General features: G+C 37.6%; 1 protein-coding gene across 1 annotated transcript; it reads right to left on the bottom strand.

The window, feature by feature from the left end:
- SQLE (squalene epoxidase) lies at positions 1-23,715 on the bottom strand. Its single transcript, XM_017530769.2, has 11 exons — positions 22,527-23,715; positions 18,890-19,139; positions 16,636-16,816; positions 15,200-15,296; positions 13,588-13,701; positions 13,332-13,503; positions 11,088-11,183; positions 4,433-4,575; positions 3,919-4,015; positions 1,407-1,494; positions 1-534 (listed from the first exon to the last, which is right to left on the bottom strand). The coding sequence occupies exons 1-11, from the start codon at positions 22,815-22,817 to the stop codon at positions 318-320; spliced, it is 1,746 nt and encodes a 581-aa protein (XP_017386258.1). The 5' UTR covers positions 22,818-23,715; the 3' UTR covers positions 1-317.
- Positions 23,716-23,977: the final 262 nt, after the last annotated feature.

Here is a 23,977-nt window from a genome sequence, read left to right as displayed (position 1 = left end):
AAAGTGCATCCTTCATTTTATTTGCATTTCCCAACAACTCATCTCAGATACTAAATTCAAAAGAAAAACTGTAGTTCCTCAGTATTAGCACTAATTTATGGTAACAATCATTTCTTTTCAATATCTAACTTATTTTACCCTTCATTTTAAATTGCAAATTAAAGCATGTATTTACATAATTTATATACAAAAAAAATTCAAAAACAAATTAATCCCCATCTTGGTCCAAGAGTTTCCACTTTAGAAGTATATGGTACTAGGCTATATACATCCTCTTCCAAAAGTCTCTTAGGACTTGGTAAGTTCCAAATATTCATTCACAAATGGTTCTCCTTTAAGCTTAATGAACCATAATACTTCATTTCTGAGTAAATGAGAGGAAATATTACAGAACAAGCTTTGTACAATACAGCACCACTACTGAGAAGGGCTCGAGGTTTTGTAATCCAAGGTTCTGACTTAAAGCAAAAATATATGGCATATACTGCAACAGCAAAGAAGTGTCCAATTAAGACTAGAGGGTTAGGAGACAATCTGTAATGGAAAAAAATGCATACTGGTAAGAGTCCAAAACGAAAATTTACTCCAAAGGTTCCAATTACATATCATCTATAAAGCTCAACAAACATCCTACTTATTTTTTACCCAAGCACCATAATTCTGTATCAAATGTTTTACATTTTAGAGGACTTCACAAACTTATGTCTAAAAGTTAAGTATGATGGCAGGAGCAAATCCTTTTAAAAAAAAAAAAAAAAGAAAGAAAAAAAGAATATATCCTTTCAGGGAAGCTAGTAACTCCTGTAACTCCAATTTATGTAAGTCATATATTTTTAGCTGTTTTCTTTACTCATCCTGAGATGCCATGCTGAAATACCTGGATGGCCTGGTCTGTTGGGGTGTAGGGCTTTTAAAAATATCAGTATTGATGTTCAGATTATAGATCAATGAGAAATTACTCAAAGGATCACTTTGCAGATGAGAAATAACTCAAATGATTTCACTTTGTAGACTTTCCAAGAACAGTTCCACATATGTCTGTACTGCCAGAAGTAATACTGGGTGTGTAAGTCCCTGTACTTCAATGAAACTAATTTTTAAATTAAGAAATTTCAATTATTCCTGCCTCCCACAGATCAGAACATATGGATAAATCCATAGGCAAAAAAACAAGCTTCTATTTTAATCAAGGGTTATAGCTTCCTCTACCACCACCTTTAACTGCTGTTCCCTAGAAAGAAAACAGTACTAAATATTGCCTTTCTTCATTTCTTTGGGCTACCTTCTCATCGGGATACTAAAAGATAATAAAATGACAAAATGCATAAGGAAGAAAGATTTGCAGTAATTCATCAACTGAACAGAAAATCTGGCAGATCTGTATCCTCTATGCCATCACAACTTACACAGAAAGCAGCCCAACAGGACCCGCAACACATTCGCCACCAAGTTTGAAATAAAGAAAACAGGCTTTTCTTAGTTGATGCAGGGAATCTAAAATAAAATTGTAAAAATAATCAAATATGTGTACACACTTAACGTAGGTGCTAATGATATGTCAGAAAAAATGAGAAATACATCTTGCAGATAATTTTTAAATATCTAGTCCTAGAATTTCAACAACCAGGACTTCTTTTAAATCAGCATTATGGAGAGTAATACAAATATCAAACTTTTTTCTGTTAGAATATAATGATACATTTCTGTAAAATTTATCATAGAAATATATTATTATATTCTAACAGAATATAATAACATTTCTATAACAATATATTTCTGTTAAATATATTACTAATATTTAGGTCTTGGAAGAGCTGTTTAAAAGGTACTTCCTTGATTTTGTTGTTAATTCTTTAAGTGATGCAAAATACTTTGAAAGCTATTTTTATTATAAAAAAACAATTCTAGAAACCAAATTCCCAGTCTCTAAGATGCCCAACCCATTATCTCTAACTAAGCAATAAATTATCAAGTAAAAAAGAAAAGCCATGAGTAGCAATCAATAATAATTCTACAAAGTTTTAAATACCTTTCAAAGTAACTCATAAGAACCTCACAACATAGTATAATCATCAATAACCTTTTTAACCGTTTAGAATCAACGTTCAATTCAGGTATGCCTAGATTTTTCTTTAAAACAGATTTTAAAAAGTAAAGAACGAAATAGGTAAACTTTTGCTCTAATAAAGGTCTTTCCTCCTCCAATCTTGTTAACTTTTAAAAAATGTTGTTTTGTTGGTAGATTCAAATCCATGATGTAAGAATTCAGAAGTTAGAAAAACTTAGAAGAGCTCAGAAAAACTCTAAACTTAGTTCTTTTTATTTGCCCAAAACTCTAAACTTAGTTACTTTCATTTGCCCAACCAAACATTTTAACTTCAGTGCCAATTCAGCAAGAAAAATTTGCTTGGAAAATCACAAGTAGTGAGGTTGGTGGGTTTTTGTTTTCTTTTCCTTAGGAAGAGTTGATGGTTATAGAGGCAACACAGAGCATTTTATTGTATCATCTTTTGTAATTATGACCACAGCACTGATCACTAGGGCCTCAGCCAGATCATACAAATAGCTATGTTGCAAATATACTAGAGTAATGGGATTTGAGTCAGATTTATTTTTGAACACTGAAAAGCCTAGTTTCATTAACCTACTGCTAAACTGATGTGTAGACTGCTATGGAAGGAGGTGGCACAGTTGCTTATTTTTTGTCTGAGAAGATGGAGTCTCACTCTGTTGCCCAGGCTGAGTGCAGTAGCACTTCATACTGCTTACTGTATATAGCTCACTCCATTAGCTCACTGTGGCCTCAAACTCCTGGCCCTAAGTGATCCTCCCACGTCTGCCTCCCAAATAGCTGGGACTATGGGCACATGCCACCATGCCTTGCTAATCTTTTAATTTTTTGTAGAGATGGGGTCTTGCTTTATTGTCTAGACTGGTGTGAAACTCCTGGCTTTAGGTGATCCTCCTGCCTTGGCCTCTCAAAGTGCTGGGATTACAGGCATTGAGTCACTTCAGCTGGCCTCTTTTCCTCTTTTTCTCACACTGCTTCTGCTAAGTTGTGTTTTCTGTAATATATACATTGACCATGACCTCTCTATAATATGCAAACAGAAACAAAAGCACAAAAATATTTCAAATAAGTAAAGGGTGAATGCATTCTGTTATTTGTGCTTTTTAACAGGGATAAGATTAACAGCTTGTATTCATTTTATAAACTACTATAAAAAGAAATTGAAACGAGTGTTCAGGAAGAAAAAGGACTATATTGCCTTCTAATACATGGCAAAAAACACCTTCCATCACGATCTTGTGTGTGGGGTGAAACGCATGATCTCATCTGGACCAGATGAATTCAAAATTACAAATATGTTACTGAGGCATCGCTATTAATGTTGTCTAAGGAAATTCTACTGCCTTCCAAACTAAAACTCAAGTTTGCCTTCCAAACTAAAACCAAAACTATTGCTCAAAATGGAATTTTTTAAAAAACTACCAACTGACCAGGTGCCGTGGCTCTCACACCCGTAATCCCAGCACTTTGGGAGGCCGAGGCAGGTGGATCACTTGAGGTTGGGAGCTCGAGACCAGCCTGACCAACATGGAGAAACCCCATCTCTACTAAAAATACAAAATTAGTGGGGCACGGTGGTGCATGCCTGTAATTCCAGCTACTCGGGAGGCTGAGGCAGAAGAATCACGGAGGCGGAGATTGTGGTGAGCTGAGATCATGCCACTGCACTCCAGCGTGGGCAACAAGAACAAAACTCCGTCTCAAAAAAAAAACAGAAGCTACCAACTTGGGAGTTAGCAAACTCAGGTAACATTTTGATTTTTGGACTAATCACTAACTTTTTTATTCCTTTCCTATGCTAAAAATCTGCAATTGAGTAATATTCACTAAAAAGCATCTATACTTACCATCTGTGGCAGAAAATAATTCATAAAGAGCCTGAGCAAGGATATTTACGACAAAGGAATGAGATGTTTTTCTTGCCCAGTAAAATGATTTTTTGGCCTAAAAAAGAAAAGCTCATTTATTAAATAGTAAGGATAAAAAAGCACAAACTGATATTTATAACCTCCTCAAACTGATATTTATCCTAAGTACTATCAACAAGTAATATTGCCTTATGTTTATCATTTACAAAAAAATCACCTTCAGAGCAATGGGTTATATGACATTGAAGCTAAATTTACAACCACTATGAGCCAAGTGGCTCATTGCAATCCAGTGTTACATAATATTCAAATTTAGAAATTCTCTAAGATTCGCAGGTTACAAGTCAGGTTCTTTAAGCCTAAGCAAGATGCCTAAGAGCTATTACAAAGCATCAGGTTCCCTGGTACAGATCTCCCCATCAGAGCCCCAATGCTCTTAACCCCCAGAAATAAATCCATTTTGCGACATTTTTATCAAAATAATTGATCTTACCTCGAAAACAGCTGCATCATCATAAAGGTCAGGGATACCCTTTAGCAGTTTCCTCCATAGTTTTATATCTTTAAATGCAACAGTCATTCCTCCACCAGTAAGTGGATGCCTCATATTATATGCGTCTCCCAAAAGAAGAACACCTGTGAAGACGGGTAATGAAGACTTTTATCTTAGAGCGTCCTTTGAGACGAAGAAAAAAATGACTACTTGATGTATAAAGATTACTGATGTAAGCTAATAGTAAGAAAAATGTGAAAGTACACAGAAACAAATAATGATTAAAATTTGCTGAGGCAAAAATTCAAGAGTTGTTTGAATCAATATTGGGTGCCTAATAGGTGGCCAGGCACTAAGGATACAATAATAAAAGGAGTGTGGTCTCTGCCCTCATGAAATTCATATACAAACCTAATGATCAGTCCAATGTCAATACAGTTATAAGGCCTCTTTAAAATTAAAATATGAAGAAAATAAAAAGAATCTACAGGTATCAGGCATAAAAAGCAAGTCCTCTAGCGATCATCCCCCTCCCACACAGGAATGCCAAAATGAACAACTCTCCACACAGGAAAGCACCTTCGTAAGAACCAAAAATCAGCTTAGGTACCAGCTTGGCCAGTGCACCAAGTGGGCTCCTGGGGTCCCTGATTCCAGGTCTTGGCACACGGATAGCATTTTTGGACCCATCCTGGGCGAGGGAGCCCACTGTCCTGAAGGAAGAGACCCAGGTCTAGGAGCGTTCACCACAAGCTGACTGAAGAGCCCTTGAGCTTGGAGAACATCAGTGGAAGCCAGGCAGTACAGGGAGAGGCTCCTTCTGCTTGAGGAAAGGACAGGGAAGAGTGGGAAGGACCATGTCTTGAGGTCTGGGTGCCAGCTCAGCTGCAGTAGAATAGAGCACCAAGCAGATTCCTAAGGTTCCCAACTCCAGGCCCTGGCTCCCAGACAGCCTTTCTGGACCAGTTCGGGGCCTGCAGGAGCTCTCTGCCCTCAAGGGAAGGACACAAGCCTGGCTGGATTCATGCTGACTGTAGAGCCTTTGAGTCTTGAGGGAACATCAGCGGTAACCAGGCAGTTATCGGCACAGGCCTTGGGCGACACCCAGTGCTGCACTGGCTTCAGGTCTGCCTCAGCACAGTCCCTGTGGTGGTGGCCACAGGCATATTTGTGTCACCCCTCCCCTAGCTCCACGCAGCTCAGCAGGGAAAGACAGACTCTATTTGTCTGGGGGAAAGTAAGGGAAGAGAATCAAGAGTTCTTTTCTTGGCAATCCAGGGAATTCTCATGGATATTACCCAAGACCACCAAGGCAGTACCTCTGCGAGTCTGCAAGGGTCACAACATTACTGGGCTTGGGGTGCCCCGTAATGCCGATACGGCAGCAGTGACCAAGGACTTAGATCACAACACTCACTTCCGTTTGAATACTTAGAAAGTCTTCCCAAGAAGGATGGGTACAAACAAGCCCAGACTGAGAAGACCACAATAAACACCTAACTCACCAATGCCCAGATATTGATGAACATGCACAGACATCAAGACCTTCCAGGAAAACATGGACTCACTAAATTAACTATAATAAGGCACCAGTGACCAATCCCAGAGTAACAGATGTGAGCTTTCAGGGAATTCAAAATAGCCATTTTGAAGAAGCTCAACAAAATTCAAGACAACACAGAGAAGGAACTCAGAATGCTATCAGATAAATTTAACAAAACAATCGAAATAATTAAAAAGAATCAAGCAGAAATTCTGGAGATAAAAAATTCAATTAACATCCTGAAAAACATAGCAGAATCTCAACAGCAGAACTGTTGAGTTCTGCAGAAGAATTAGTAAGCTCGAAAACTGGCTATTTGAAAATACACAGAGGAGACAATAGAAAAAAGAATAATCAGGAATGAGATACACCTACAAGATCTAGATACAGCTTCAAAAGAGCAAATCTGAGTTCTTGGCCTTTAAGAAGGCATAGAGAGAAAGATCAGGATAGAAAGTTTATTCAAAGAAAAAATAACAGAACTTCCCAAATCTAGAGAAAGATACCCATATTCAAGCACAAGAAAGCTATAGAACACCAAGCAAGGATTAGTGATTGACTTAATCCAAACAGGACTAGCTCAAGACATTAAATAATCAAACTCCCAAAGGTCAAGGATAAACAGAAGATCCTTAAAGCAGCAAGATAAACCATAAACAATGGGGCTCTAGCATGTCTGGCAGCAGACTTAGTGGGAATCTTATAGGCCAGGAGAGTGTGGCATGACATGCTGAAAGTGCTGAAGGAAAAGAACTGTTATCCTAGAATAGTTTATGCAGTGAAAATATCCTTCAAACATGAAGGAGAAATAAAGACTTTCCCAGACAAACAAAAGCCAAGGGACTTCATCAACACCAGACCTTTCCCACAAGAAATGCTGAAATGAGTTCTCCAATCTCAAAGAAAAGGACATTAATGAGCAATAAGATGTACATGAAGGTACAAAACTCAAAAAAGTTAAAAAGCAAGGGGGATAAAGTTTAAGTGTAGAGTTTTTATTAGTTTGCTTGCTTATTTTTGGAATCAGTTGTCATCAGTTTAAAAATAATAGGTTATAAGATGTGATCTGCAAGTTTCATAATTTCATATCAAAAGCCTACAAGAGATACACAAAAAAAATAAAGAGCTAGAAATTAAAACATACCACCAGAGAAAATTACCTTCAAAAAAAGGAAACGGGAAGGAAGAGAAGACAGCAAAACAACCAGAAAATAAGTAACAAAATGGCAGACATACGTACTTACCAACAACAACACTGAATGTAGGTGGACTGAACTCTCCACTCAAAGGCATAAAGTGGCTGAATGGACTGAAAAAAAAGAACCAATGATCTGTTGCCTACAAGAAACACACTTCACCTATAAAGACACACAGAGACTGAAAATGAAGGGATGGAAAAGATATTCCATGCAAATGGAAACCAAAAAAGAGCAGTGGTGATACTTACATCAGATAAAATAGATTTCAAGACAAAAACTATAAAAAGAGGCAAAGAAGGTCATTATATAATGATAAAGGGGTCAATTCAGCAAGAGGATGAAACAATTGTAAATATATATGCACCGAATTACCAGAGCACCCAGGTATGTAAAGCAATTATTAGAGCTAAGGAGAAGGATAGACCCCAATACATCATGGGTGGAGACTTCAACGCCCCACTTGAGCACTGAATATATCATCCAGACAGATAACAAAGAAACATCAGACTTAATCTGCACTATAGGTCAAACAAACCTAACTCCAAAACATTTCATCCAACAACTGCAGAATACACATTGTTCTCCTCAGCAAATGGATCATTCTCAAGCATAGATCATGGGTAGGCCACAAAACAAGGTTTAAAACATTTTTTAAAAAATTGAAATATCAAGTATCTTCTTTGGCCACAATGGAATAAAACTAGAAATCAGTAATATGAGGAACTTTGGAAACTATACAAACACATGGAAATTAAACCATATGCTCCTGAATGACCAGTGGGGTCAATGAAGAAATTAAGAGGTAATTATAAAAATTTCTTGAAATAAATAAAAATGGAAATACAATGTACAAAACGTATGAGATACAGCAAAAGCTATACTTAAAAGGAAAGTTTACAGCAGTAAGTGCCTACATCAAAAAAGCAGGAAAACTTCAAATAAACAATTTAACAGTGCATCTTAACTAGAAAAACCAGAGCAAACCAAACTCCAAATTAGTAGAAAATAATAAAGATCAGAGCCAAAAAAAATACAAAAGATAACAAAATGAAAAGTTGGTTCTTTGAAAAGATAAAATCAACGAACCTTTAAAACAAACTAAGAAAATGGAAAGAAAACCCAATTAATTAACTACTTTCCCTATTCCTATGTCAGCAAATGGCTGGCAAAACTATCTAGGCCAGAAACTTGGAATTTACATCAAGATATTTCACTCTCTCATTACAATATCCAATTCATTACCATGTTTTGTACATTCTACATCCTAGGTTATTACCCAAATATATTCACTACCTTTCATTTTACAACCCTAGTTCTAGCCCTTTATCATCACTGACATAGAATAATTAAATAATCTTAGTATATGTTTTAGTCTGGACTTTCCTCCAAATCATTCTCCACAAAAATGTCAGAGTATATTCCTGAAATAGAAGTCTAATCATGCCACTGCCTCATTTAAAACTTTTCAATGAACTACTGTAATAATAAATTACTCTGCAAGATTTAAGATACAAAATAAATATGCAAAAATCAATTGTATTCCTGTACACTAGCAATGAGCAATCTTAAAATGAAATTAAGAAAATTCCATTTACAACAGTATCAAAAGGAGTAAAATACTTAGGAATAAATGTAACAAAAGAAATGTAAAACTTATACTCTGAAACTACAAACAATCGTTGAAAGAAATCCTTACATTTCAGTCAAGGGAATTTTGACAAAAATGACAAGACAATTCACTGGGGAACAAATGGTCTTTTCAACAAATGGTACTGGGACAACTGAATATCCACACACAAATCAAGTTGGACCCCTTCCTCACAACATAACACAACTCAAAATGGATCAAAGACCTTAATGTAAGAGGTAAAACTATAAAACTCTTAGAAGAAAATATAGGAGTAATGGGCTGGGCATGGTGGCTCACGCCTGTAATCCCAGCACTATGGGAGGCCGAGGCGGATGGATCACCTGAGGTCAGGAGTTCTAGACCAGCCTGGCCAACATGGTGAAACCTCATCTACTAAAAATACAAAAATTAGCTGGGCGTGGTGGCAGGCACCTGTAATCCCAGCTACTTCGGAGGCTGAGGCAGGAGAATCGCTTGAACCCCGGAGGCGGAGGTTTCAGTGAGCTGAGATCGCGCCATTGCACTCCAGCCTGGGCAAAAAGAGTGAAACTGTCTCAAAAATAAAAAAAATATATAGGAGTAAATCTTTTTGACTTTAGATTGAGCAAAGCCTTCTTTAATATGACATCAAAAGCATAAGCAACAAAAGAAAAAATAAACATGAAAATTAAAAACATTTGTGCTTTAATGGAAACCATCAAGAAGAGTGGAAAGAAAACACACAGAATGGGAACAGTTTTGCAAATCACATATCTAATAAGGGACTTGTATCTAAATTATATAAAGGACTCTTGGAACTCAACAATAAATAATATTTAAATCTGCCCAATTTTAAAAAATATGCAAAGTCTAAATACACATTTCTCCAAACAACAAATCGACTATAAGCATACGAAGAGATGTTCAACATCATTATATATGAGAAATGCAAATCAAAAGCACAATGATAAAAGGCCTAGTTCACAGCTACTAGGATGGCCATGCACAGATAATAATACAAGTGTTCACTGACAAGGATGTGGAGAAATTAGAACTCACACTGCTGAAGGGAATGTAAAATGGGACAGCTATTTTGGAAAACAAGTCTAGCAGTTCCTCAAAAAGTTAAACATGCATTACTATACAATCCAGCAATAACACTCTTGGGTATATACCCAAGAAAAATGAAAATATGTCCACACAAAAACTCATACACAGATGTTCATAGAAGGATTGCTTTTGATAACCAAAAAGTAGAAACAACCCAAATGTCTATCAATTGATGAATGGCTAAACAAAATGTAATACAGCCATACAATGGAAGATTATTTGGCCATAAAAACAAATGAAGGACTGAAACATACTACAACATGAATGAATCTCAAAAATACTGTGCTAAATGAAAAGCCAGTTACAAAGGGCCACATATTGTACAATTTCTTTAGGACACATCCTGAACAGGCAAATCTAGACACAGAAAGTTAATCAGGGGGTAGCTTAGGGCTGAGTGTTAGGAGGAAATGAAGAGTGAATACCAATGAGTATGGAGTTTCGTTTGGGCATGATAAAAATGTTCTAAATTTGATTGTGGTGGTGATGCGCACACCTGTGAATATATTTTAAAAAATCACTGAACTGTACATTTTAAATGAGCAAACGGAATGATTTGTGAAAACATCTCAATAAAAAACTTTGAATGACTTTCCACTGTCTCTAAGATTAACTGTTAAACATATATTCTATCTATCTACCACTGTGACACCCACCCTATGCTCCAGCCATAGGAAACTGCTTGAGTTCCTTGCAAGTACCACCACTTCTCATCCCTTGGCAGTGTTATTCCATCTATTCAGAAGTTTCTAATCTTACTGTCCACCATGAACTCCCATGCATCCTCCAGGTCCAAGGTCCTTTGTTTCCACCGTTCCTGAGCAATGTCCTCCCTAACTACCCCTCCCACTTCACAAGCTTCCCTCCCTGCTTTGCACACTCCTTGACACTGAATCTGTGGATTTTATTACAGAATTTATCAACAGTGCTGTAAAATTATTTGTCTACATTCCTAAATAGAAAATTGCCTTCTCTAGGTCAAGGTCAGTTTTTTAACTGTTGTTTCCCTGACTAGCACAGTACTTCTATACACTCAATAACTAAATAGATCATAAAACTAATTTTGGCATTAATAATGCAGTAATCCACAATAACAAACTGTTCCAGATGTTATTCCTAACAGTATAAATTTAACTATATATTTATCATTTGGAATACTGACTCCTTTTTAAAATAAGCCCAAAAAAATAATACCTCGTTTGTTCACTGGTGAAGGAGGAAGGAAGCTTGCTGGCATGGACCTCAGACGAGAACCCTCAGTCGCTTCTAAGAATGGTTTTTTCAGGTGATCTGCAATAAATCCCAACCACCCAAACAAATGGGTTGTAACACTTCAATTTTAAGTTATCACATATTTTCTTATCAAGTATAAACAAATGCCTACGATACATCTGTTATGGTTATTTCATATATCTTTTGTGATAGATCAAGAACTGATTATTTTATTAATAAAATTATTCATTAAGCACTTAGTTATTAATGCTAAGGAATGACTAAGGAATCTAAGAAAAAGTTAATACAAATATACATACAACTGAATGAAGAATGAGGCAAAATCAGATGAAATGAAACGGAGAAAACCACCCACCTTTCTTCCAAATGTTAACAGACTACTATCATATTTAATATTTAATGTATTATAATCAATATATTCTGGTAATAATCAGATGAAATATACTACCAATGCACAAACAGCAGGGGGGTATGTACACTAGAAAAAGAATTAGATTTAGCAGCACAGGCCAGCCCTACCTCTCTGAGCTTTAACTTCTTCATTTATAAAAATGAAATGGTTAGATGAGCTCACCTCTGAGATACCTCCAAGCAAGCTTTAAATTTCTGTGCCTCTTATATAGAAAATGAACTGTCATACAATTCCCAGTGTAATCTGGGAAGAGGGGAGCAGAAGCCTATGTTGAAAATTATTCCACTCATATAAGGAGTAGAATCTTGGTAATCTAATATTAATATAAACCTACCAATGGTTTCTCTCCATAATTTCAGGGCAGTGTACTCCAGTTAACCCCTGGATTGGGAAAAAAAAAACAAAACAAAACACCACACTTAAAAAAAAAAAAAAAAAAAAAAGCTAAAAATATCAGGTAATGGACAACTCTTTTCATAATTTCCCCATCTGAAAGCTTCAAAAGTGGCTTAACTAAATGAAAATTTATTGATAGGTTTCCATGTACATATGTTGAAAATGTCATTATTTAAAATCTAAGCTTGCCCACTCCATTTCATTTCTGTTAATAATTTGTTATTAAAATGGTTACTTAGTTTAAAAAATAACTTGAAAAAAACAGACTATTTAAACAAAATGTACTCATACCAAAAATAGTTTCTTATAACTCTAATATATTGTAATTGACAATCAGGGTTTTCCTTCAATTTTATCAAAATTCTTAATTTTTTTTTACATTTCTTTCCTACATCTTCCCACTCTCAAAAAAAAAAAAAAGATCATACAAACTAGTACCATAAAAATAAATATTTTTACAAAGCTATCTAAATCTCATGAAGCCTTTGTATTCAACTCAAAACTAATATGACCCTAAAGATTCCTTACAATTCTCATGTTCTTTGGACAGGACATGTCTGTTCAAACAGGCACGTATGAGCCAGGCAGACCTGATACCAACCTTGGCTCTGCCACTACTAATAGTTTATAGTTGGAGGAACTAACTCATCTCTCTAAACCTTAGTTCTCCCATCTGTAAAACGCAAATAATGACAATGCCTACCTCACAGAGTGGTTACATAGATTAAATGAAATTATGTTTGGCTATCATTACTACAAAATCCAAGTACATTTAGGAATTAGAGACATTTAAAGAATTTAGAGACAGATTCTTGTACAGACTACCTTAAAAAATACCATATATGCCATGAATTATTCTAAAAACTATGCTATTAAATGATAAAAACATACTGAAACTTTTTTTTTTTTTTTTTTTTAAATGGAGTTTCGCTCTTCTTGCCCAGGCTAGAGTGCAATGGAGTTTTATGCTTGTTGCCCAGACTGGAGTGCAATGGCACAATCTCACCTCACTGCAACCTCTACCTTCTGGGTTCAGGCAATTCTCCTGCCTTAGACTCCTGAGTAGCTGGGATTACAGGTAGCACCACCACACTCGGCTAATTTTGTATTTTTAGTAGAGACTGGATTTCTCCATGTTCATCAGGCTGGTGTTCAACTCCCAACCTCAGGTGATCTGCCCACTTCAGCTTCCCAAAGTGCTGGGATTACAGGTATGAGCCACTGGCGTCCAGCCAAAACTTTTTTTTTTAATTTGGAGTTTGTTTTTTTTTTATGTACTAGTTTAAACAGTTCAGTTCCAGCATATCTGGTTAACTGGATGAATGTTTCACCTGACGTCTTATCTCTGGCCTATATTAGACACAGCTTTTGTAAGAACTGAAGATGCTATTTCTTACCAGGTACTTGTGGGTAAATATTTTCAACCATGTATTCTCTTAAATTCCTTGGCATTTCTCCTCTAACGTCAACAAGTACTCGAGTTTCACTGGATGAAATCTGGTAGATGAGAACTGGGCTTGGGTTAGCTAAAATAAGTTCAGCATGATTTGCTTTAAACTGTGGTGCATTCTAAAAAAAAAAAGAAAATGTTTTAATAATTTTCAAGTTTCAAGTTGCTTTTATTGAAATTACAATAATATACTCCTATAGTACCTTCATAAGAAAGCCAACAAAATGAGACGATACAGAAACTTTATTGGAGATCAGGCTTTTCCTGAACTTGGAGAAAAGCCCATCTGCAACAACAGTCAATGGAGCATGGAGTTCCTATAACAGAGATAAAGACTACTCAGTTTAGTAGTGAGAAACACACAGTAAAAAAAAGCCATTCTTTAAAAATGTGATGAAGAGATTTAAATATATTATCAGATAGCATTATAGAGGATAGTTGAAGGTTAACAGTATTGAAGAAACTGTTATGGCTTCAGATCACCCATGAGCAGTGTTTAGACACTTCCTCTGAGTCCCTGGGGATCATCTCCCTTTGTAGCCCTCCCGTGCAAACCATGTGGGATTACTCTCCACTTTGACAGACAGCAGGGGAAACAAATACAAGGCAGGCACGTAACACAGAGCAGTGAATCTCATTACAAATTCCAAGGACTAGCCAGATTCTTTCATTCTAAAATTTTCTGGTTTTTTTTTTTTTTTTTTTTTTTTTTTTTTTTTTTTTTTTTTTTTTTTTTTTTTTTTTGTGTTTCATTGTTGTCGCCCAGGCTGGAGTGCAGTGGCACGATCTTGGTTCACTGCAACCTCCAATTCCCTGGTTCAAGTGATTCTCCTGCCTCAGCCTCCCAAGTAGCTGGGATTACAGGCACCCACCACCACGCCCGGCTAATTTTTGTATTTTTAGTAGAGATGGGGTTTCACCATGCTGGCCAGGATGGTCTCGATCTCCTGACCTTGTGATCCACCTGCCTCGACCTCTCAAAGTGCTGGGATTACAGGTATGAGCCACCGTGTCCAGCCTCTAAAATTTTCTAATCTCATATAGTGCTTTTAGTCAGCAGCTAGGGCTTAGAAAAATTTTTGTATAAATGACTGCATGTATTTATAATACTACAATATAAGCGAGAAAATATTCCAGTCACCCTCATTAGAGTCCATTTTTTAAGAAGTGGTAACCCTATAGGGAGCAGTCCAGAATTATGTCATCTACTACAATAAATTTTTTTTAAAAAAAGGATAAATTGTTTTTAAAAAGATTCTCTTACTGTTGCCTTTCTGAGTTAAACAATGGCTCATTTTATCTGAATCATTTATTTTGAATCTTGCCTTCTTCCCCCTGCTACCTCTGCTTCTCTGCTAATGTGTATTACTCAGTTTCAAAAAATATTCATATTAGTTTGTTTAAAAAGTTTTTTGTATAGCATTCTAAGGTCCTCTAAAGAACAACTGTTGCAATCTGAAACCCATCCTGCTGCATAGGGCTTAGAAAGAACTCAGTCCATTTGATAAATAACACAGGCTGAGTCTCTAATCCAAAAATCTGAAAGCCAAAGCTTTTTGAGCAGCAATGTGACAAAGAAAATGCTCATTGGATCATTTCAAATTTCAGATTTTCGGATTAGAGATGTTCAACTGGTAAATATAATGCAAATATCTGAAAAACATCCAAAATCTGAAACACTTCTGATTCCAAGCATTTCAGGTAAGAGATACTCAACCTGTAAACTGGTAAGCCTACTTTTTTTTTAAAAGGAGTAAGTGAAAAAGAAGGAAAAACAACATCTCTTAGGAAGAGGCGACATTTGGTATTTCTTACCTTGGTATCTCCTGTCTCTTTATCCTTGTACTGAACTCCCATTACAGCATCATCTTCCTCTAATAACTGTAACACAACACCTTCAATAAACTTTGCACTAAAGAATTAGAAAAAAAAAAAACATTTCTAAAGCAGCACATTTCAGCAATTTAAATTCAATATAAACTCCTTATCTCTAGTTTATCCATATAAACTGGACATGCATGTGGGTGCAAACACATGTCCAATGTGTGGTTTTTATTTTCTAATTAATCAACATTCAATACATACCTCCAGTGTAATGATTTTTAAAGGATCTAAAAAAGTAACATTGGATTTTTTTCTTTATTCATTAAAAAATAAAATATAGGCAGAGAAACTTTACATACCCTCATACGTTCATACACAAAGGGGAAAACAAGAATTTGCATGCATCCACCAAACTGTTTAGAGTAATTATTTCGGCCAGGCACGATGGCTCACGCCTGTAATCCCAGCACTTTGGGAAGCTGAGGCGGGCAGATTTCTTGAGGTCAGGAGTTCGAGACCAGCTTTGCCAACATGGTGAAACCCTGTCTCTACTAAATATACAAAAAAATTAGGCGGGTGTAGTGTCATGCGCATCTAATCCTAGCTACTCGGGAGCCTGAGGCAGGAAAGCAGAAATTGCAGTTAGCCGAGATTGCACCACTGCGCCCCAGGCTGGGTAACAGAACGACTCTGTCTCAAAAAAAAAGAGAGCAATTATTTCTAGCCAGAAAGATCACAGTCAGAATGCATCCACCAAACTGTTAAGAGTAATTATTTCTAGTCAGAAAGATAATCTTTATATTTGGGAGTATTTTTCCATTTTCATACAATGAACATATTCTTCAATGGTATCAAGTCTCTTCAGTCCTAAGAATAAGTCCATTTACTTCTTCACTTGCTTTGTCAACATTTTAGTCTGTCAATCACATAAGGGTTCTCACGCTTAAAACTTCTTCAGTTACAGTGTTTAAAGGCTACTGGTAAATATAAGCTAATAATCAAGAGAAGAAGCCAGTCCTGTCAGACTAGGTCTTTAGTGAGAATTAAAGAGAGATTTCTCCTTGCAAGGTTATGTCCTGACTTTTAATAGAAAGTATAACCACAAACTCAAACTCCAAAATGTACACAAATGAACTTATGCCTTAGTTACAAATATATCCTCTAAATTCCAATCACATAAAAATTATATAATTTTCACTTAGTCAAAGGAGAACTCTTCATAGTTCTATATCAAAGGAAAATTCTCTATATGATATTCTTAACAAAAGCACTGAATTATCTTAACACTCTTCTGATAGTTTAATATACATATGTTCTATGCTATGCCCAAACAATTCATTAAAATTTATAAAATCTTATTTGTACCAAGGTCAAATTGAAATGTATTGATTCTTTAGTTAACTATATATTTGAAACTGTGGTCTTACTTGGGCTCTGCCATAGCTGCTTTCCGGAGACTCATGATGAATCTTCCATGGTGGAAAGCTCTTCCACTCTGCACTTGATTGTTTTCTGACAGGGGGAAAGGAATCTGAACCTCTGATTTGCTTTCCTGATCATGAATCATGTAGCCATTTACAACCTGGGCATCAAGACCTTCTACTGTATCTGCAAAACAATTCAGCTCAAAACAATCAATTCTGTTAACACACCCAGAGGTAAACTAAGAACCAAGGAGGACACACACACACATCAAAAATGAGTCGCTGTCTTCAAATCTGGAGAATTGAACAAACCTAATGTAACTATTTCAGAAACCTTGATGCTTCCGGAGGTCAATAAGAATCTTAGCAAATCTGTAATATCATTTAAAGATAACAACATAACTATTTTAGGTCTGTAATTCCACTTCACTTCAGAAAGAAAATGCAACATGAAATAAACCATAGTCCTCTCCTGTGTAAACCTGTTCTGCCATAAAGGCATAGGAACATACTCAGTACTTCTGAACACTTTTTCAATGTATGAACATGTAGATTTGTCACCAAAAAAGAAATAAAAAGAAAATAAAACCAGCATGGAAACTAAAAAAAACCCCCAGCTTATACATAAAGACTGAATATATGAAAAAGCAGATTTTCCAAACCAAATGAAAGAGTAGAATTATTTCCCAACTGTTGATGATTACATATTATCCATCAAAATTGACTCAGGACAAACTGCAAAGAACTTTTTAGTAAATCAAATACTTTAAATGGCAGCAAACAAAACAGTGAATTCATGAGATTCAGGTAAAAATTGTTTTCTTAAATTTAAAGCAGTAAAAGAAGTTAGAAAAGAAAAAGATTTCTATAGAAAATGTAACATTTTTAAAGTGCCAACTGAAAATTAAAAAGTTCAAAATTTCATTTTAAAAATAAAAACTAAAACAGTACTTTGGGAAAGATTTATCAAATAGAACAAAAGATTAATATGTATATAAGTTTACTCATTAAAAAACACTGGAAAAATATTAAGATCCCAATAGTAATGGACAAAAACATGTATACACGATTCATATAAAGCAATAAAGAAACTGAACAAATCAGGAAAAATGATCAAACGATAAAAAAAATCAAGTGAAAATTGAAACAATAGGACACCATCAAAGTCACTGATAAGATTATGACAAAGCTGATGAATTATATATTACTGGTGATACTATGAACTAATGTATTTTAGAAAATATAACAATAATTATCAAGAACCATGAAGAAATTAGCATCCGTTGATGTAATAATCTTAATCTTGGAAATCCATGTAAGAAATTCATCCTAAAGACATAATATTTAATAATCTTTAAAGTTACATGCAAGAATAGGTTCACTATAGTGTTACCTAAAAGACGGTTACTGAAAATAACGTAAACATTCATCTAAGTTTGGAAAGTGAAGTACATTATGAAGTCAACTGAAAAACTACTATGCTTGGGCTTAAAATATAATGATAAAGAATGGTTAACAGTATGAGAAATATGTTTATGTCAAGTGAAAAAGTGGACTCTAGTATGTTTAATAAAACAGTGACATAAAATGTTTAAATATGGTATTGACTGGATGTTTGTGTCCTCCCAAAATTCCTAAGCTAAATCTCTAATCCCCAATGTGATGATATTTGGCGATGAAGCCTTTAGGAGATGATCAGGTCATGAGGGTAGACTCTCATGATAGGATTGGTGCTCTTGTAAAATGAGACAGGAGACAGCTTGCTTCTCCGTCTCTCTCCCACCTTCCCCATCCCACCCCACCACCCTTTCCTCACACAAAGTAGGCAATGAACAAATATTTCCTAAATGAATAGCCAGTGCTTAAAAAGCACTGACTGAATACATGAATGGTGCTTAAAGAGTCTATGTAGTAACACTGTAACAAGTATACAATATACCCTCTACAATGACAGTTACCTTCACCTTTCACAAAATTTAATGCCCTCATTCTAGGATTTTCCAGTCCTTAATTTTGACCACTACAATCTTTTGGCCATTTTCTTATATCTCATTAAGTCTAATCCACATCTAATCATACTATTAAATGCTTATTTTATCCTTTGCTTTCATTTTCATGCAAATTTATTCGTAAATGAGTATAGAGAATTTTGTAAATGAAAATAAAATGGAATACTTTCTTACTGGTCATAGGATGGTCTAAGTGAAGAGTGTTTACTTACACCACATAACTCTCCTAAAAATCAATATGAACCTACCTCCAAGACCAAGGTCTTTAAGAACTTGATAACCACCCGGCTGCAGGAATTCTCCAACTATTCTGTCAGGCTCTTTTAAGTCTCTCTCAATTACTGTCACCTTTCTTCCATCTCTGGAAAGCACTGCTGCCAAAGCAGAGCCAAGTATGCCAGCTCCCACGATGATAACTTCCGGATCATTTTGAGATGTTGATGTAGAGGTAGCTGCTCCTACTAAGGTTGTTTCTGAAATACTGGTTCCTTTTCTGCACTGTTTAAAAAAAAGGTAAATTACATATTCAAATTTGTTCAATTTAAATCATGCAACTACTATGTAGACACATTGGACTTCTGCATCCTGGGTTAGACCTAGATACTAAACATTATCAAACCAAACTAACCATTACATTTTAAAATCTAGACAATATATAAAAATCAGTATCAAAATATTCATTAAATAAAAGTTGTAATATCCCAATAAAATTAAATATTTATTGTTTTCTAAATATGATATATAGAAAATGTTATACAGACATATTTAGAAATCTACACGGGGCCAAATATAATAAATGTTCATAACGGGCTTCAAAGACTTATTATAGTACAAACTATATCGCTGAAAACTAAATTCTTCAAATATATCCCAGGTATCGATGCATATCACTTACAACTTCTGATTTGACTTCATGTTACAAACTATTCAGCATCTTTTTCTTTTTTTGATATGGAGTTTCACTCTTATTGCCCAGGCTGGAGTGCAATGGCATGATCTCGGCTTACCACAACCTCCACCTTTGGGGTTCAAGCGATTCTCCTGCCTCAGCCTCCCAAGTAGCTGGGATTACAGGCATGAGCAACCACGCCCAGCTAATTTTGTATTTTTAGTAGAGATGGGGTTTCTCCATGTTGGTCAGACTGGTCCCGAACTCCCGACCTCAGGTGATCTGCCCACCTTTGCCTCCCAGAGTGCTGGGATTACAGGCGTGAGCCACCCCACTCATCCTTAGATATTTTCATTATTCACCTGTATTTTCTACTTCTGGATTTCCATTTGAAAAATCTATCTTAATATCTCTTTTATATGACAAAAAGATTGTCAAATCCTGGCTACCAATCTATTAATTGAAGATTATTTAAATAAACAAAATTACAAGAAAACAAGTAACTCACTGACCCTTAGGATTTGACTTGTTTACAATTTTGGTCCTTAACCTATAAGCACATATTTAACTTCTCCCTCCTTTTTCCCCATCCTGATACTCTAAGAGATCCTAGTCTAACTGTTGGTCTCCAAAAAAGGAACAAGGAAAAATGTTAAATTTGCTGGCTGAACTGACAGCAAAACTTCAACTTTGATCATAAGAAGATGCAAAGTCTTGCCTTGAGAGATTTATGCCCACTGAGAATATAGTGCACACTGACTTTTTAAAATGAATAATTTTGTAATAAGTATTCCTTCTTGGTAGGTGGATTCACGTATTTGAATATATTTTCAGATACAGAATTGCAAGGAAGCACCTTCCTTGAGTTCTCTGACCTTAATGATTAAGGTAAGACTAAATGCCATTTGAAGGGATTTTTATAAAATAATCAGGCAAAAAGGAAGAAGGCGAAGCCTAAAATCCTTTATAATTTTACTCTGCAATTCTAATTTCCACCCAGCATTCTTTTAGTTCTACAATGGACTGGGAACTTGTCTATTTCTTTTTTTTTTTTTTTAATAATTTATCTTAGAAAAATACTTTTCTGTCCTTTACTACAAGAAGGTGTCAATATTCTACTCTTCCCATTAGTATTTATTAATGGCCAGAACTGACTCTATTTAAATTACTGTAGGGGGGAAAGACAAGTCCCTTTTGTCATCTTAACCAAAAATGTGCTTCTTCATAAGTTTTTCCTGTTTTACACACACACACACACACACACACACACACACACACAAAAGCACGCAACCTGAAAGAGTTCTGGAGGAAAACAAGCCTTGCAAAGCCTGGTCAGTACAGGAAGCACTAATGGGAATTCAACAGATCACAATCTAACAACTCCATGGTCTACAAAAAATAAAGACAAATCCTGAGGCATTCACAAAATGGAACCAATATTGATTGCTGGTAACCCAGTTTTCCTACTCCAAACTTTCTCTACATACCATGAAAACAGGAACAGCATTCCAGCCACCTGAACTAGAGCTTAGTAACTAAGGGAAATTATCTCAGATCACAATACGAAAGAGTTCAAATTGAACAGGAAGGATTCCCTCTCTCTCCTTTCCCATTCCTCAAACCCATTCACCATGTCACCGAACTAAGTACTACTCTTAAGGCTCCTCCTAAGAGATGTATCCTACCTCTAGACTAATATTAACAGCTACTATTATTTATTAGGCAGTTATAGACTAGTATTAACTACTAGAAAGGGTGGTGCCATTCCCATTTAATGGAAGTGGTAACAGATTCTCCCAGAAATTAAGCAATTTGCCAAAGGTCTCACATTCAGAAATGGTAGCACAAAAATTTAAAAAGCAAGTCTGAGTCTGCTGCTATGGTCTCTTGTCTGATATCCCTGCTTCCATTCTTGTACCCCAACAACCCATTCTCCATATAGCAACTGCAATGTTCTTTTTAAAAAGTAAAAGTCTGGCACGGTGGCCCATGTCTGTAATCCCAGCACTTTGGGAGACCAAGGCCGGCGGATCACTTGAGGTCAGGAGTTCGAGACCAGCCTGGCCAACATGGTGAAACCCTATCTCCATAAAAATACAAAAAATAGCCTGGAGTGGTGGCCTGCACCTGTAATCCCAGCTACTTGGGAGGCTGAGGCATGAGAATCGCTTAAACCAGTGAGGTGGAGGTTGCAGTGAGCTGAGGTCACGCCACTGCATTCCAGCCTGGGCGACAGAGTGAGACTTTTGTCTCAAAAAATAAAAATTAAAAAAAAAAAGTAAACATCAAAGAACGTTACTCCCATGCTTAAAATCCTCCAGTGCTCTTGGGAAGAACTCTTGGGAAAAAAGTCCAAACACTCCTGGCCAACAAGCCCTAAATAATCTGGCCTAAAGAACTCTTACCTCTCATCTCCCAATGCCCGCCTCTGCTCTCTCTGCAGGAATCCGAACTCCACCAGTATTTGAAGACCTGGCCTTTGCTTTAGGACATTACTGCATGCATTTACTCGATGCTTCAATATTCGGGGGAGGAGACCTTTTGAGCATTTTCCTTCTGCCTGCTTTCCCATCTGTTCTGTCACTTTCAACTGTCACTTCTTACAAGCAGTGGACTTACCGTAGCACGTTTCTTTATCCCTCAGGCACAAATCCTTACCCAAGAATTTTTTTTTGAACTTTTTCATCATGGAAAGTGGTTGTGCTTCAACAAAACGAAATTCTAACATTTCGTTCCATCTTTCATCATCAAATCAATATCCAACCTCCATCTGAGGTTCAACCGATGCTAAATGAAACAAATGTTTTCACTCATCCTTAAGAAAGTCGAAGATGTAAGTAATCAAGGCACAGTAAAGAGTTTAAAAAAAAATGAGAATTTATACAAGCATCTAACCTGCCACCTTTAACCCTTTAAATAAAACTTAGATTTGAGCGAACTCAATCCTACTCCTAAATAAGACACTCATTCATCTGCCCGCTTTGAAATCAACCTACCCTCCTGGCCTCGAGCTGCTCCTTATTTTCTGATCCAGTGGGGGACTTGGCCCAGAAGAAGCCAATGAAAGGCAAGGCAGAGAGAATATCCGAGAAGAGGGCGAACTGAGAGCCGCTCTGCTGGCGCCCAAGGAGGCCCCCGTTTCGGTGGCGACAGCGGTAGGAGAGCACCAGGCCCAGCGAGAGGAACACCAGCATGCACAACAGGAGCTCCCTGTTGGCCAAAGTGATGACGTCTCCGCATTTCTTATAAAAATAGGTGAAAGTGGCAATGCCCAGAAAAGTCCACATGGTTCCAAGGCTTCTTTGGTGGCACCAGTCAAGGCGGAGATTCTCTTCTCGGGTGTGTTTAAGGTTCTCCCCAAAATGCGATATCAAGAGGAGCACAGGGAGCCGTCCAGACTCCAGGAAACAGTGTCCCAGGACGAGAAGTCCGATCAGACCAGTTTTTAAAAATCATATAAACTTAGTGTAAAAAGTATGTGAATCCAAGTTGTATAGGACGTAGAAAGCAATATTTAAAAATTGCCTGCCGTAACAGCTCCCTAGCAGACTCGCTCCTCCGCGCCCAGGAAATCCAGATTTCCCTTTTTTCTTTTTTGGTGGGGTTCCCGGGGCTGTTGCTGGGGGTGGGATATTCTGATGCTGGCTCTTCGTGTTGTAATTTATTTCTTTTCCCAGCAGCAGGTGCCCTTTCAGATGGGAATGGAGGTGGAGGGAGGGTTACAGAAACACCCTGGCACTGGGGGAAACGTGGCCTCGCCTCTGGCGACAGCGATGGCGAGCAGTGGCCGGAAGGCACGGAGGCTGCGGGCCGACGCGGGTTCAGAGGCTTCTTTTTCCGCGGACGGCGATGCTGCACAGCCCACCCCCGGGAAAACGCCTGCGCCGCCGCCTTCTCCAACAAAAGATGGCCTCGGACTTGAGTGCGGCTCCAGGGCAGCGTAGCTTCAACCTCAAGATTTAGCGGCCTCCCGCTTCGCCGGCCCCCGAAACTGCCAGCCGCGACTACCCTTCCTCACCGGTGAAAGGCGGTTTCCAGGTGGCCTCCTTCAGACGGCTACGGCGGCTCCCCACGGCCTCCTCACTAGCATCCCTCGCGGGCGGCGGCCGTCCCCAGCGCGGCGCGGCCGCAGCAACCAGAGTAACCACCGCGCGCCACCGCTCGCCACCGGGTTCCACGCGCCTCCGCCGCCCCGGCGGGCTTGGCCCAGCGAGGGGCCAGGGGGCGGGGCTCAGGCGCGAGTCCTCCCGTCCCGCGCGCCCCGCGTGCCGGCCCCGCCCCCCGCCCCTGCTCCCGCCGCCGCCGGCCAATGAGGGCGCGCACCGCGCGTAGGCCGAGATGGCGCTATGCCGCGTTTGGCCAATCGCAGGCGGCACAGCCTGCGCGGCGACGCCCTGAAAGACGCTAGGGCGATGTTGCGTGGTGTGGGGTGGGGGCGTGGGGATGG

Source organism: Cebus imitator, unplaced genomic scaffold, assembly GCF_001604975.1.
Source record: "Cebus imitator isolate Cc_AM_T3 unplaced genomic scaffold, Cebus_imitator-1.0 Scaffold68, whole genome shotgun sequence".
Lineage (NCBI taxonomy): Eukaryota > Metazoa > Chordata > Mammalia > Primates > Cebidae > Cebus > Cebus imitator.
The sequence above is the reverse complement of the archived record's forward strand: the minus strand, read 5'-3'. Positions and strand labels throughout refer to the sequence as shown.

Bases quoted from the DNA above. Each gene is read 5' to 3' on its own strand.
- SQLE (XM_017530769.2), bottom strand. From the start codon at position 22,817: ATGTGGACTTTTCTGGGCATTGCCACTTTCACCTATTTTTATAAGAAA. The intron at 15,297-16,635 runs GTAAGACCACAG...CTAATTCTTTAG, and splicing joins GCAGCTATGGCAGAGCCCAA to TGCAAAGTTTATTGAAGGTG. The intron at 13,702-15,199 runs GTAAGAAATACC...TCTCTGTTATAG, and splicing joins AAGAGACAGGAGATACCAAG to GAACTCCATGCTCCATTGAC.